The 15,703-nt window shown below is 45.2% G+C and overlaps 2 protein-coding genes across 2 annotated transcripts in view; one reads left to right on the top strand and one right to left on the bottom strand.

Annotated features, from left to right (window-relative positions):
• The window catches only part of LOC127582989 (zona pellucida-binding protein 2-like), a 47,069-nt gene extending 40,001 nt beyond the window's left edge, over positions 1 to 7,068 (top strand). Inside the window, exon 7 of the mRNA XM_052038664.1 lies at positions 5,874 to 7,068. Coding sequence (XP_051894624.1) covers positions 5,874 to 5,971 — 98 coding nt within the window. The 3' untranslated portion in view covers positions 5,972 to 7,068. The remainder of the gene's footprint in view (positions 1 to 5,873) is intronic.
• A 140-nt stretch (positions 7,069 to 7,208) lies between these two features.
• LOC127582990 (von Willebrand factor C domain-containing protein 2-like) lies at positions 7,209 to 14,227 on the bottom strand. Its single transcript, XM_052038665.1, has 3 exons — positions 14,004 to 14,227; positions 10,678 to 10,807; positions 7,209 to 7,519 (listed from the first exon to the last, which is right to left on the bottom strand). The coding sequence occupies exons 1-3, from the start codon at positions 14,172 to 14,174 to the stop codon at positions 7,338 to 7,340; spliced, it is 483 nt and encodes a 160-aa protein (XP_051894625.1). The 5' UTR covers positions 14,175 to 14,227; the 3' UTR covers positions 7,209 to 7,337.
• Positions 14,228 to 15,703: the final 1,476 nt, after the last annotated feature.

Below are 15,703 nucleotides of genomic sequence, written 5' to 3'. Positions count from 1 at the left end.
TTCTGTGCTGTACATTTCTATGCCAAATCTAAAGCCCCCAACGTGACAGAGTGCATGGAGAGTAAGCTAAGGCAAAAAAAGGGAACATTATGTCAGACACAGAACTTAATACAGGTTCTTCTCCGTTCAGTTCCTGTACCTGTCCAAATGCCTACGCTCATCCCATCGGAAACAAAAAGGGTTTTCTTTATGAGAACTTTGATCCCTTCAAAAAGCTGCACATGCTGGAACTCTGAAACGAAAGCAGCAAATACTGGAAACACTCAGCAGATAAGGCAAATTCAGTGGAAAGAGAAACAGAATTAACCTTTCTGGTCAAACATTAACTCTGTTTCTCTTTCCAAAACCTATTGCTTCATGACTGATTTACCATTAAATTACTGCTTCCAGTCCACTTCTGCTGTCTTTTTAATTTAGCAAAGTGGTCTTGGTCATAGAGTCATAGAGCATGAAAACAGGCTCTTCAGCCCATCAGGTGCTTGCAACCTAGATTCCCATCTAAGCCAGTCCCATTTTCCAGCATTTGGCCCATATCCGTCTAAACTTTTCCTATCCATGTACCTGTCCAAGCCCCTTTCAGATCTTTCCCCTCTCACTTTAAACCTATGCCCTCTAGAGTCATAGAGTACTACAGCACAGAAACAGGTCCTTTGGCCCATCTAGTCCATGCTGACCTGATCATCTGCCTAGTTCCATCTACCTGCACCCAGACCATATCCCTCCAAACCCCTCCCATCCATGTACCTATCCAAACTTCTGTTAAATATAACAATTGAACCTGCATCTAGCACTTCCACTGGCAGCTTGTTCCACACTTGCGCCACCCTCTGAGTGAAAACATTTCCTCTCAGATTCCTCTTATATATTTCACCTGTTACCCTAAACCTGTGTCCCCTAGTTCTAGTCTCACCCAACCTTGGGGAAAAAGCCTTCAGATATTCACCCCATCTATACCCCTCATAATTTTGTTAATTTCTCTTGTTCTCCTGCGCTCCAGAGAACAAAGTCCTAACCTATTCAACCTTTCCCTATAACTCAAGTCCAGGCAACATCCTTGTAAGGTTTCTCTGCACTCTTTCAAGCTTATTGATACCTTTCCCGTAGGGTAGGTCACCAGAATTGCACACAATACCATAAATTCGGCCTCACCAACTTATACAACTCTTATACAAATTATTATTCAACATAACATCCCAACTCCTGTACTCAATACCCAGATTTAAGAAGGCCAAAGTGCCAAAAGCTCTCTTTACGACCCTATCTACCTGTGTCACCACTTTCAAGGAACTACGGACCTGTATTCCCAGGACCTTTTGTTCTACCGCACACCTCAGAGCCCTATCATTCACTGTGTAAGTCTTACCCTGGTTTGTCCTCCCAAAGTGCAACACCTCACATTTGTCTGCATTAAATTCCATCTGCCATTTTTCAGCCCATTTTCCTAGCTGGTCAAGATCACACTGCAAGCTTTGATAGCCTTCCTCGTTGTACACTACGCCCCCAAACTTGGTGTCATCACAAATTTGCTGATCCACTTTACCATAATATCATCTAAATCATTAATATAGATGCAAATCAACAATGGACCCAGCACCGATCCTTGCAGTATACCGCAAGTCACAGGCCTCCAGTCGGAGAGACAACCATCTACTACCATTGTCTGGCTTCTCCCGCTAAGCCAATGTTGAATCCAATTGGCTACTTCATCCTGAATTCCGAGCGACTTAACCTTCTGGAGCAGCCTCCCATGAGGGACTTTGTCAAAGGCCTACTAGCCCTGCCTTTTATTCTAACAGGAACATACTGATTCTGTACCCCCAATATTTCACTTTTGAAGGCCTCCCACTTACCATCTCTTTGCCGGAAAACAACCTATCCCAATCCACGCCTGCCAGATCATTTCTGATGCCATAAAAATTGGCCTTACTCCAATTTATAATCTCAACCCGAGGACCAGTCCTATCCTTCTCCATAATTATCTTGAAACTAATGGAATTATAATCACTAGACCCAAAGTGTTCCCCTGCACACACTTCTGTCACCTACCCTGTCTCGTTCCCCAATAGAAAATCCAGTTCTCTCTAGTTGGATCCTCAACATATTGATTAAGGAAACTTTCCTGAACACATTTGACAAATTCTATATCATCCAATCCCTTTACAGTATGGGAGCTTTTCACCCATTTGAGCCTTTACTCCACTGCCCACCCCCTGCCAAACTTGTCTGAATGCTTCTCAACAGCGCCTCCAGGATACTGGCCCCGATCCTGTTGAACTGTAACATGCCTGGCATGCTCAACCTCCCCAGAACCAGGAGTAATTACTGCCCTTAAAGTCCTACATCTCAGTCTCTTTTCTGATGCCTCCAACTCCACCTTCAGGGCCTCATTGCTTTTACTATTCATCTCATGATATGGACCACAACCTCTGGTGTTCAATCCACTCCCAAGAATGTTCTGCAGCTGCTCAATACTATCCTTGACCCCAGCATGGGGAGACAACACACCATCCTGAAATCATGTCAGTACCACAGAAGATTCTGTCTGTTCATTCACTGCTTACAGAATCCCATGTAAAAGTTGCACTGAGGACATTCCCCCCCCCCCCCCCCCCCCCCCCCCCCCCCCCCCCCCCCCCCCCCCCCCCCCCCCCAATACAGCTACCCTACCCATGGTGTAATGGGCTTGGCTCTGCCTGCATTCCCCACAACTCCCTTTTCCCCAGTGTTCAGAACCAGGGCTTCCTGAACTGACTGCCCACTGCTTTTTGTTCAGTCTGGCAGTAACCCGTTTCCTCTCTCAAGTTACGGAATGATCACCTCCTGAGACGTGCTGTGCATGAATCAGTCAGCCTCACAGACTAAAGTAACATTAGCTGTCTCTCAAGTTTCAAAACCTGGAGTTTGAGCTCCACCAACTGGCAACACCTTCTGCACCTGTGGTTCCTCAGGATACAGGAGTGTTCGGGAGTTCCTACATGGCACAGGATGTGCACTCCACAGATGTGAGCTATCCTGCCAAGCCGATGTTTATTAGAGAACATAGAACAGTACAGCACAGGAACAGGCCCTTCGGCCCACAGTGTTGTGCCAAACTAATTAAACTAGTAATTAAATGCCTAACTAAACTAATCTCTTCTGCCTGCACAATGTCCGTATCCCTCCATTCTCTGGACAGTCATGTGCCGATCTAAGAAGCACACCTCTATTGTATCTGCCTCCACCACCATCCTTGGCAACGCATTCCAGGCACCCACCGCTCTGTAAAAAGACTTCCCCGCACATCTCCTTTAAACACCCTCTCTCACCTTAAGTGCATGGTATTAGACATTTCAACCCTGAAAAAAAGATACCAGCTGTCTACTCTATCTATGCCTCACATAATCTTACAAAAACCTCTGTCAGGTCTCCCCACAGCCACCACCACTCCAGAGAGAACAACCTGTTTGTCTGACCTCTCCTGAAAATCCTGTAAACAGGAACAATAAGCTGCCAACCTGCCACATTTTAAGGCATTTTTCAGTAATGGCTAAAATAGCATACTTGGACATGTTTATCTCTCCCTTCAGTTCATTTGCCTTTTTCATTATATTCCTTATGTTTAAATATGAACCAGTAAGCTATTTTTAAATCTACTTTACAACCTTTAGCATGCCCTCTAATCCAGGTAGCATCCTGTTAAGTTTCTCCATAGCCTTCCTATAATGGGGTGACCAGAATTGAATGCAATACTCCAGTTTCAGCCTAAACAGAGTTTTATAAATCTGCAACACAACTTCCCAACTCTTGAACTCAATGCCTCAACTAATAAAGGCAAGTATACTGTACAGTACACCTTCTTTACCACTCTATCAACCTGTGCAGCTACTTTCAGGGAGCTATGGGCTTGGGCCCCAAGATCCCTCTGTACATCAACACTGCTAAGGGTCCCACCATTAACAATGTACTGTCCCTTTATATTTGATCTCCCAAGGTGCAACACCTCACATTTGGCCGGATTAAATTCCATCTGCCTTTTCTCCACCCATATCTGCAACTGATCTATATCCCACTGTGTCCTTTGGCATCTTTACACTATCTACAACACCACAAATCTTTGCATCATCTGCAAGCTTACTAACCCATCCATCTACATTTTCATCCAGGTCATCTATATATATCACAAACAGCAGATGTCCCAGCACTGATCCCTGCAGAACACCACTAGTAACAGACCTCCAGCTGGAATAAGTCCCATCGCCCACCATCCTCTGTCTTCTATGGGCAAGCCAATTCTGAATCTAAACGGCCAGTTCACCGTGGCTCCCATGCATCTCAATCTTCTGGATGAGCCTCCAATGGGGGATCTTGTCAATTGCCTTACAACATCCATGTAGACAACATCCACAGCTCTACCTTCATCAATCACCCTTGTCACCTTCTCAAAAAACTCTATCAAGTTAATAAGACACAACTTGCCCTGCACAAAACTATGCTGATTGCCCCTAATTAGGCCATGGTTTTCCAAATGCTCGTAAATCCTATCCCTAAGAATCCTCTCCAATAATCTCCCTACCACTGACATGAAACTCTCTGGCCTATAGTGTCCAGAATTATCCCCATTTCCCTTCTTGAATAATGGAACAACATTAGCTACTCGCCAGTCCTCTGGGACCTCGCCTGTGGCTAGAGAGGACACAAGGATATTGGTCAAGACCCCAGCAATCTCATCTCTTGCCTCGCTCGATAACCTGGGGTATATCCCATCAGGCCCTGAGGACTTATCCACCTTAATGTTCTTTAAGAGACCCAACACAACTTCCTTCTTTATCTCAAAATGCCCCAGCATATTAGCACTCTCCACACTGATCTCACTATCCTCCACATAGTTCTCCTTAGTAAATAACTGATGCAAAGTACTCATTTAGAATCTCACCCACATCCTCCACGTATTCCCTCTTGCTCTTGATGTCTGTATAGAATGCCTTGGGATTCTCTGTAATCCTACTTGCAAAGGACTTTTCATGGTCCCTTCTAGCTCTCCTAATTCCCTTCTTGAGTTCTTTTCCAGCTTCTTTATAATCCTCAAGGGCTCCATTTGAGCTTCCATATTGACCTTCCTTACATATGCTTTCATTTTCTTCTTGACGAAATTCGCCACTTCTCTTGACCTCCAAGGTTCCCTCACCCTGCCATCCTTGTCCTTCCTTCTTACTGGAACATCCGGCCTGTACTCTGTGCAGTCGGTCTTTAAACCCCCTCCACATGTCAGATGTGGACTTGCCCAAAATACAGCTGTTCCCAATTAACTCTCCCTAGTTCCTGCCTGACACTCTTGTAATTTCCCCTGCTCCAATTGAATACTCTCCCACAAGGTCAATACTTATCCTTTATCTACAGCTATCTCAAAACTTAAGAAGTTGTGATCACTGTTTTCTTAATGTTCTCCCACTGAAAGGTCAGATGAACTCCCTAATCAGAAACAAAATACTACTCTATTCCCCATTCATCAAATTCAGCAGACCTGAACTCAAAGTGTGTTAGTTAAATCCCTGTATTTATACTAAAGTTCTCAAACAGATGCCAGCTCCTCCTCACAGTTATTACCAGATAAATCAGTTCCCGTCACTCACTTTGTTAATTGTGCAACTGCCTCCACCAAGCAGCTTGCTTGCCACTAACAAAGGTCCAAGGTAACTGCTAAACTGAGTTAAATCTAGAAAGCGCTAAACCCCTAAAACCCTTAAAATTTCCCCGCTCTCCCAGCTTCAGAGCTTTGTAGTCTTGTAGAATCAATATCCCACAGTTCTGGGCTTCGTGCTGCGTGGGTTTTCCTGTTTGTGTTTAGCTGCCATGTTGTATGTTCTAACTATACGTCTCTTTGTTTTCTCCCACAGTGGTTTGTGATCACGGAATGTACAGCCCTACCAATGATGTGTACTGTAAACCCTGCACCAGTGTCAAGATTAATTACTACGGAGCAACTGCCTGCTAACCAGAGCCAAACTGTTCCAATTTTATATTTATCTCAATGACTGATACTGCTCTCTAAACAAAATCAATTTCACCTGAAAAGCCAAAGTTCCCCAGTGATACCAGTAAAATTGCATTATATATCTTACAAAGGTTTATCTGTATACATAAGCTACATTTGTGAAATCTGTATTGGGAGCAATTGACGAAAGATCTGGTTTTCCACAGATTAATGACTGTTCTCACTCTCCTAATTGGATTGGCATCATCTCCAGTTGGTTATCGGTAAAAATTGTGCAAGTCTGATGTCTTTATTTCCCCTGCCTTTAATGTTTAGCATTAGTGGTGTTACCAAGGGCTCTATTACCTGATGTTCCATATAATCAAACACTGAGATTACTAAACTATCCATGAAGGTTTAGGAAGTATAAAAAGCTTCCTTAAAAATAGATAGATTTTTAAGTGAACTGAATGTATTTCTGAAAATAATTCTCACTAAAACCAAATGCCCATTCTTTCAATTTGTATTTGTCAATCCACGGTGAGTGTGGACCAGGCCCCATCAGCCTATCGAAGAGCAAACACATTTTAACCAACGTGGTGCAGGCTGAACCCTTGTCAGTGATTTATCATGATTTGCTGTTTCTAAGTCAATGTAAACACAGGCATGGAGTTTGCAACAAAATGTACCACCCAACAACTTTTATTTCTATTTTTACAATAAATACCAGACAATCTGCAAGCATGTGTGGAGATTCAGCATGAGCAGCCACCTCATTCAGCGCAGTGGGACTGGGAGTACTGGACACAGACATGGGATGTACTGAGCTTCCTGTAGCACTGGGACAGGAGCATGCTAAGAGACATTGAAGTAGTAGTGATACTCTGGGGAAACAAGGTGACGTTTTAACTCCCTCAGCCCAGCAGTTACAGAGTTAAATTTCAGGTATTGACTGCTGTCGACCTTCCACCATGTCGCCATTTTAAGTTGGACCTTTAGCTGCTGCTGGGCACCCACCCTGCCTCATTATTCCAGCATGTGTTGGAGCAAGCTGGAACACGGTTAGGAGAAAGCCTTAATAGTTTGTGTCCAAGGATTATTTTTGTGAGGTCAGAAGGAGCAAGGGGGCCCTACCTCTTCACATTCACCTTACTGGCTCAAGGGTGGGGCTGGGGGCCCAGAGCAGAACACTCACATCATGCAGCCTCCCGTGGAGAGATCATGCTGCCTGTAGACTGATGATTTGGGGGGGGGGGGGGGGGGGGGGGGGGGGGGGGCTGCTGACAGACCTGGGTTTTCCGTGTTAATAATGATGACAGGTCTCTGACAAACATGACAAGAGTTGGTGACAGGATGCGGCAGTCAGCCTGTTGCCTGGCTCCTGTTGTCAGTGGCGGCCTTCATTAGTGGTATAATGATGAGACTGCTTCCAGCCACGGGGGCTGCAGATCGCCTGTTGCTGAGGTTCCCAGGAGCCATCCTTATATGGGCAGAAACAAACAGAGATTCCATCCATTTCCACCTTCACACCAGCAGGGATAATAGTGTTTCCTGCAAAGCAGTTGGGCCCTGCAGGGATAAAACAGACTGTTATAGAAGTTCTGTTATGTAAATAAAGGTATCTCACACAGCAAGATCCTTGCTCAAATTGTGCTACAGTAGGAAGATATTTTGTCTCTAGAATTTGTTATTCAATCAGAACTGGATTCTATCTCCATTTATCCATCATTATCTCATGGTACCCTTCACTAACATAAGTTCTAGCCTCAGTCTTGAAAACATGATTGATCCCAGCCACCATAGCTTTTTGGGAGAGATTTCTAGACTTGTGAAGGACTGCTTCTCAATTTCCTTCCTGCACAGTCGAGCTCTAATCTCAAGACACTCCCTTGTTCAGGATTCTCTCAGAGAGAATAGTTTTCTTTGTCAACCTTATCAAATCATTAAACAGGTATTTCCTTGATTTAAAAAAATTTGTGCTCTAACAGAAGTGATTACTTTGGGTAGGTGTCTTGGATTTACAAAGCTATAACAATTAGCACACTATTCCTTGTGCACAGGAGTACGGTCTATCAAAATTCTAATTCTCATTTTTGATTTACAAAACTCACTCAATGAAATGTTTTTTCAGGAATGCATTGCTTTTGTAAATCAAGGAATTGTAAGCTTAAACAATCCTTCAACCTTCTGAGCTCAAGAGAAGTTTATGTAATTTGAGCTATAATTTAAACCATAAAGCAGCACTTTAAACTGGGATATCCACCTCTATTTCATGTGTCCCTAACAGTGAAAAGTTGAGACACCATGGGGAAGTACACCATTGCAAAACACTACCTTCAATTGAAACCCCACACCAAGGCATTATCTCCCTGTATCAATAGCTGCAGGAGGACTAATTAAACCGTGTTATGAGACATAGTAGAGAGGGGATCTCAAACTGGGCTGGGGGAAGAAGGGGTGAAAAGTCTAATTAATCCATTTTATTTCCTTGCCTCTGGGTTTTACAGAGTGCCACATTGTGACACCACAGATAGAACAGCCTGGCTGCCAGATTTAGGAAATTTAAGTTTCCCTCTGCTCCTACCATCAGCCGCACGTAACGTTTTTGTCTCTGAGACACACAACAAGCGCACAATGTACAAGTAATTTCTTTGAGATGACAATGGTGTACAAAGGAGAGCCACCATCTTATGCTCTGGATCTACACAACACCTCTGTCAAAGAGGAGTCACACACCCACACATGGAATATCGGCAGCAGGAAGAGCAGGAGCCTGATACGGTCTCCACCCGTGTGCTGACCTGCAGCTACCTGACCCATTTGCAAAGTTGCACATCCAAGCCAAGCAGAAGTTCCCCGGCACCATTTAACTTAGGATAATCATTACAGGAAGAACACAGGCCAGAAGCCAAATGTATTCTCATAGAAACTTCTAGACAGGTGAGTCACAACATGCAGGTTGGCACGAGCCCAAGTTTCTCTCTAGCAGTAGGAGAGCAAAGACAATGGAAGAAAAGTCCACAAAGAAAAATAATCCTTACAATTGGCACATCAATTCCTGCAAGTGTCACATTCAGCACTCTACAGATAGTTCTGTGTGTTATCCAGCATCCAATTAGCAACACTTTGAGAATTCTGCTGGTTATTCAAAAACATGACAAAACTTAAATGTGGTGCTTCAGAGGAGTGAAATCAGATAAAATTCAACCCAAAGCCATATGAAGAGATAGTTTGAAGCCTCATCGAAGAAGTAAGCGAGGGAGTGACACCTGATGATCAAGAGGTCAGAATTGGACACAGAATCAAGAAATAAAGGCAGCTTGCAGCAAAAGTAATGCAATAATCTCTGAATCTTCACATCAATTGGGCCAATCAAATTTGGCAAAAGTAGGCTTGAGGGCAAGTTCATTGCGGCACTTTCCTATAACAATATGTCTTGAGAACAAGCTATTGTAGATTTGGTCATGTGTGAGGAGACAGGATTCATCAGTAATATCATAGTAAAGGATCCTCGAGGGAAGAGTAATCAGAGATGATTGAATGCCATATTCAGCCTGAGTGACAAACCGAGGTCTAAAACTGCAGCACTAATGAGATAAAAACAGCAATTACACATCCATGAAGCTACCTGAAGTGGACTGGGAAGTTAGACTAAAGTATGTGATGACATACAAGGAGAGACTAATATTTACTAGATAACTAATTCTCAACAAAACCACTGAGGAATAACGAATCTCTGAGAAAGGTGATCCATGTGTCACTAACGAGAGGCTAAGGAAGGCGTAGGTGAATGCAATAGTTGTGTCTTTAAAGATTTCCTTAGATTCTGGAGAGATCTCAGCAGATGAGAAAATTAGGTGTCAAAACGAATTTTTGAAAAGGGAAATTGTATTTGACAAATTTTTCAGCACTTTTCGAGGATCAAACTAGTTGGGTGGATAAGGGGGAACCAGGTGGATATGGTGTATAAGATTTCTAAAATGCATTTGATAAGCTGTCAGGAGGACAGAAGAGTCTGTGAAAGGATATAGACAGGACAGTGGACAGAAAACATGTCAGAAGCTGAATATTATTTAAATAGTGTGTATCGAATGCAGGTGTTCTGAGAGCTCTAAATGTCCTCAACGTTAGCAAGCAAGTAGTTACAAAGACAAATGGAATGTTGAAAGATTGAAGACGTGCAGAAGTGGGGCAGTCTTACTGCAGCTCCAAGAGCCAGTGGTGAGACCACACTTATACAACCACACGTGTCTTTGGGGTGATTTAAGGAAGGATACGCCTGCCTTCGGACAATGCAGAGAAATTTTCTCCACTGATTCTGGGAGTGAAGGGGTTGACTTTAAAGGGATGGGACAGGGTGATGGCGGGTGGGGGGGTGGGGGACGGGGGACAGGGTCATGTGGGGGAGCAGGGTGATGGGGGTGGGGGTAGGGGATGGGGTGGAGGTGGGGCAGAGGAGTGGAGGAGGGTGATGGGGGTGGGAGATGGGGGTGGGAGGGTGATGCAGGGGGAAGGGGTGGGGGACTGGATGAGCCAAGACAAGGAAGGATTTGAAAACAGAGCTGGGAGTTTGGGCCTGGAATCTGTTGGTTCAGCGGGAGCTGCTGGAATCTGCCGTCTCGGGGCCATGGGGGGAGCGGCTGTGATTTCAGTTGTAGGGAGCCTGGGAAATATTGAGTCCTTTCTGCGAGAGAGCCTTTGATTCTGCACTCAGAATCACCACTTACCCTGCCTGCAGACAGGACAGCACTGGTTGGGTTCATACGAAGGGTTGACACAGTGGACAGGAGCACATTCTGCGGTCAGACAGTACACCTCTCGGTCAGCTTCACACCGACACCTCTCACAGGCAGATGGCTGCAGAAAAACATTTATAGATCAGGACTGATGATCAATTAAACCAAAAGCTCTAAACGAGCTTCTCAGCTTCTAATTTGTAAAACAGCCAGCAAACTAGTGAGCAGTAACAAAGCTTCCAAAAGATGATTTTATTCAAAGTTTACAGACATTTCCAGCATTTGGCCGCCTCGGCAATCAACAAAACCCTGGGTTCAGCACCATCCCATGGGCAAGAAGAAATTCTTGTTTAGCAGGATGGTCTGATATAACCTTACAACAAACAGTGATTGTTGTTCAGTTGCCAGGCAGCCCTGAAGCTCAGCACACAACAATCTGAACAAAGGTCTGTCTCAGTGTGGCACTTGGACAGAGTGAGAAACCTTGCCCAGTTCAAGGAGTTGTGTTGATCAGCAGCCAATGTTGTAGCAGGGACTCCGAGGCCAAGTCAACAGTCCTTATACTGAAAGTATTTTAAAGTTACTGGTCAGACCTGTCATACTCCAATCAGGTCACGTCATGCACATAGCTTCAGATAACAGTAGGAACTGAACGAGTTCAGTGATTCAAGAAAATTCCACGATTCAAGGCTAATCCCTTCCTATTTTCTTATCTTTGTTCCTTGACACTCCCGCCAAACAAACATAGAATGAAGGACCATTGACCTGAAACGTTAACCTGTGTCTCTCCCCACAGATCCTGCCTGACCTCTTCAGCATTTCCAGCATTTTAAATTTTTTTTCCCTTTGTAGTTCCAGCATCTGCAGTATTTTGCTTTTAGAAAAATCTACCTTAATCTCGAATGCCCTACTGACCCCCTCACACCCGTGAGCTGTGTTGGAGGAGTGAGCCCCCAGTTTCCACACCACCATGTGACATACTCCCTGCACTGCCCCTGAATTGCTTGGCTCTGCACCTCCACGTGACTTCCATCCATCTACCGTGGCAAGTGTTGTAAACCTATTGGTTGGTCCAAAAAAAACCTGTGATGTAAGGTGTGTATTCATCCCCTTGAGCTTGTTCTACTTTCAGTGAGGTCAGAGTTCATCTGTAACCTAACTCCATGGACCCACATTCAGTCAGTGATCTCTTTTGTTGACAGAATCTACTTGTCTTGGGGTTGAAATGATTAATTCAGCTCGTGTTTACTTCACTTTGTGAAAAAGTTCTGCTGTCAGTGTAAGGTTGGCTCCCTAACTTCACCCCCTGGGGTTGGACATTCTGGTCCCAGCATGAAGGAGCATTTCTCTTCATCCAATCAGCTCCTTCTGATATACTGAAAACCTTTAAATCCTATGAAATAATCCCTAATCTTCACTGTCACTGCAATACGAAACTTGTTTATGTGATCACTGCAGTGAAGCCACCTCTTGGAACGCTGCCAACATCTGATGCATCTGAACTGCACTTGATCCTGAAATGCAAGCCCAGAGTCAGACAGGAACATACACATTCTGTCAGGTAAGGGTCAATTTCAGATGTGACCTAATTAGAGGTACTAGGTCTGATCAACTTTAAGACGTCCTTCTTTGGTTGCGAGACGGTAACACTGAGTGGACTGTACCACGTTAACTTGGCCAGAGAATTCTATCCCAGAATCTAGCTGCATTTAACTTTTTGGCAACTGGCAGCTGCAGACCATGGCAGCTTCTTCCAAATCTTCATCAGATCTTCTCTTCCACATCAGTTTTGGATTTACCTTTGACCTCTAAATTTCTATCCTCGTCCTGAGGTTTATTTTACTTATTTCCCAGCTCTAGGTGCCCCTGAGAAGGTAGGGGTGACCCGCTGCAGTGAAGGTGTTGGAGGGAGCTCCAGGAACTAGACCCAGCAATGGTGAAGGATGATAAACACCTGACTGTAGTGCAACGTTCTCAACCCTCCCTGCCATCCCACAGAATTTTATTTACCCTTTAGTGGATGTATTTCAAAGGGCAGAATTAATCTGATTCAGCCATTGCCTTTCACTTACTGTTAATGTTATTTCTCTTCCCCACAGCTTTTGGGAATGATTGACTCCTGCCTGGTAGTGTACAGCTTGTGTTGTCTTTGTGTTGGCTGCTGTAGGTGCCACACAGATAGAACACATGCTCCCACCTCTTAGTTGCCCAGAATTTTACTTCTCTCACACTTTGATCAGTTGGGTTTTGTTGTAACAGACAAAATAGCTGCAATCACAGCACTAACACCCAAGGTAAACAAAATACTTTAACCCACAGCTCACTCACACTTAATGCCAAACTCACTGCGAACAGTCCTTGTGTGACTAATCACCCCATTCTCCCTCTCTAAGCTCCTTGCAAATTCATATCACATACACATTACACTTCCTTCTCAACCTTAAAAATATTATTTGCCCCAGAATTAATTACATTCTCAGGTGCAAATTCAACAAATGCTGATCTTGAATGAGGTAATACCACTTCCGATTCTGTGCTTGCTCTTCAGTCTGTTTATCTGCACCTCACCTGTGAACTGTGCCATTCCAAACTGTTTCAAGCCACAACATTCTAACTCAGTTGGAAACCTACCAATTTAGCAGAGCTGGTGCTTAAAGAACAAGGGCAATTCACAAACAAAAAGGATCACTGAAAAGCAGCCAGCATAAATCTGTCCCCACACACCCCGGACATTCTCTCTTCTCCCCCCTCCCATCAGGCAGAAGATACTAAAGCCTGAAAGCACGTACTACCAGGCTCAAGGACAGCTTCTATCCCGCTGTTATGAGACTACTGAACAGTTTCCCACTGCGAAAAGATGGACTCTTGACTTCACAATCTACCTCGTTATGACCTTGCACCTTGTTGTCTGCCTGCACTGCACTTTCTCTGTAGCTGTGACACTTTATTCTGCATTCTGTTATTGTTTTACCCTGTACTACCTCAATGCACTGTGTGATGAATTGATCTGTACGAACACTATGCGAGACAAGTTTTCACTGTACCGAGGTACAAGTGACAACAATAAACCAATTTACCAAGTTAAAGGAGAACAAAGTGGCAAGTGTGCTTACCCAGAACTCCTGGTAGAGCCCATAGGTCCTGCCTCCGTATTGACACGAATTCCTGGTCTCCAGACAACGTGGGCAACAGAAGTGGTAACTGACCCGGATACAGCGAGGGGGGAGTCTGGGACAGCGGGGCTTATGACACACGGGACCCACAGCAGTGCAGACACAGGGACAGGACCTTGCGGTGGGGTAGAATGTCTCACCCACCTCAAAGACAAACCCGTTGTCATCGATGCAGCCTTTCCCACGGTAGTCTGGCAGAAGGTAGTCTGATTCCCCTTTAGGGAGGATGTTGTTGAGGCTGGCTGCTCTGGGTGCTGTGTGAATCAGCACGAGGCTCACAGGCACTAACCAGGATGGTGCCCTCCAGACGGCCATCGCCCTGGAGCAGGCTGGGTGTATCTCTGCAGCAGAGAAGGAAGCAAAGTGCTGCAAATTGTATCACACACCTTGTAAACATGCTTGGAGTGACGCCTGGGACCTGAAGCAGAGCTGGCATCAGTAAGTAGGGCAGTGCCCCGCTGGTCGAGGAAGTGACTCTCCATGAGCAGAGACAGACTGGAGCCATTAGTGCAGACCAGAAATAGAGGGCAGCAGATGCCCACTCACCTGGCTGACAGCGGCAATCTCTGACTCTGCAGGGAGAGTGTCTGCACGGAGAGGGAGCCGCACTAATTAGGCACCGGCTGACCACCACTTGCACCCCGCAAGCTCCGTTCCGGTCACATCCCTCGCAGCAACAACCTCAGGCAGCACCGAGAAGTGGGCCCACTCAAGGAAGGGCAAGGTTCGGACTGTGGGTGGGATGGGGAGAGGCAAGAAACACGGTGATGTAACGGAGCCAGGGCTGACCTTAACTCCAACTACCCTGTTCCCGTTTCCAAGAGATGGGAGTAGGACCAAGGATCATCACATGGATCCAGCACAGACTCTGCAGGCTCCTATTTTGTGAAAACACCAGCAATATCAGCGTAGGGTTCTCCACAGAGTCACAGAGCACTACAGCACAGAAACAGGACCTTCAGCCCATCTAGTCCATGCCAGCCTGGTCTTCTGCCTAGTCCCATCTACCTGCACCCGGACCATATCCCTCCAAACCCCTCCCATCCATGTACCTATCCAAACCTCTCTTAAATATTACAATTGAACCCTCATCCACCACTTCCGCTGGCAGCTCATTCCACACTCACACCACCCTCTGAGTGAGGAAGCTCCCCCTCAGATTCCCCTTAAATATTTCACCTTTCACCCTAAACCTATGACCTCTAGTTCTAGTCTCACCCAACCTGAGGGGAAAAAGCCTGCATGCATTCACCCTAGCTATACCCCTCATAATTTTGTATCTTATAGATCTCCCCTCATTCTCCTGCGCTCCAGAGAATAACGTCCTAACCTATTCAACCTTTCCCTATAACTCAAGTCCAGGCAACATCAGCGCAAGTTTCTCTGCACTCTTCCAAGCTTATTGATATCTTTCCTGTAGGTAGATGACCAGAACTGCACACAATACTCTAAATTCAGCCTCACCAATGTCTTGTATACCTTCAACATAACACCCAACCCCTGTACTCAGTACCCTGATTGATGAAGACCAAAGTGCCAAAAGCTCTCTTTACGACCCTATCTACCTGTGACGCCACTTTCAAGGAACTATGGACCTGTATTCCCAGGTCCCTTTGTTCTACTGCACACCTCAGAGCCCTGCCATTCACTGTGTAAGTCTTACCCTGGTTGGTCCTCCCAAAGTGCATCACCTCACATGTGTCTGCATTAAAATCCAACTGCCATTTTTCAGCCCATTTTCCTAGCTGGTCAAGATCACACTGCAAGCTTTGATAGCCTTCCTCGCTGTCCACTACACCCCCAATCTTGGTGTCATCCACAAATTTGCTGATCCAGTTTAGCAC

This window comes from Pristis pectinata, chromosome 25 (assembly GCF_009764475.1).
Source record: "Pristis pectinata isolate sPriPec2 chromosome 25, sPriPec2.1.pri, whole genome shotgun sequence".
In the NCBI taxonomy this organism is placed as follows: Eukaryota; Metazoa; Chordata; class Chondrichthyes; order Rhinopristiformes; family Pristidae; genus Pristis; species Pristis pectinata.
This window is presented reverse-complemented; position numbering and strand designations above follow the sequence as displayed.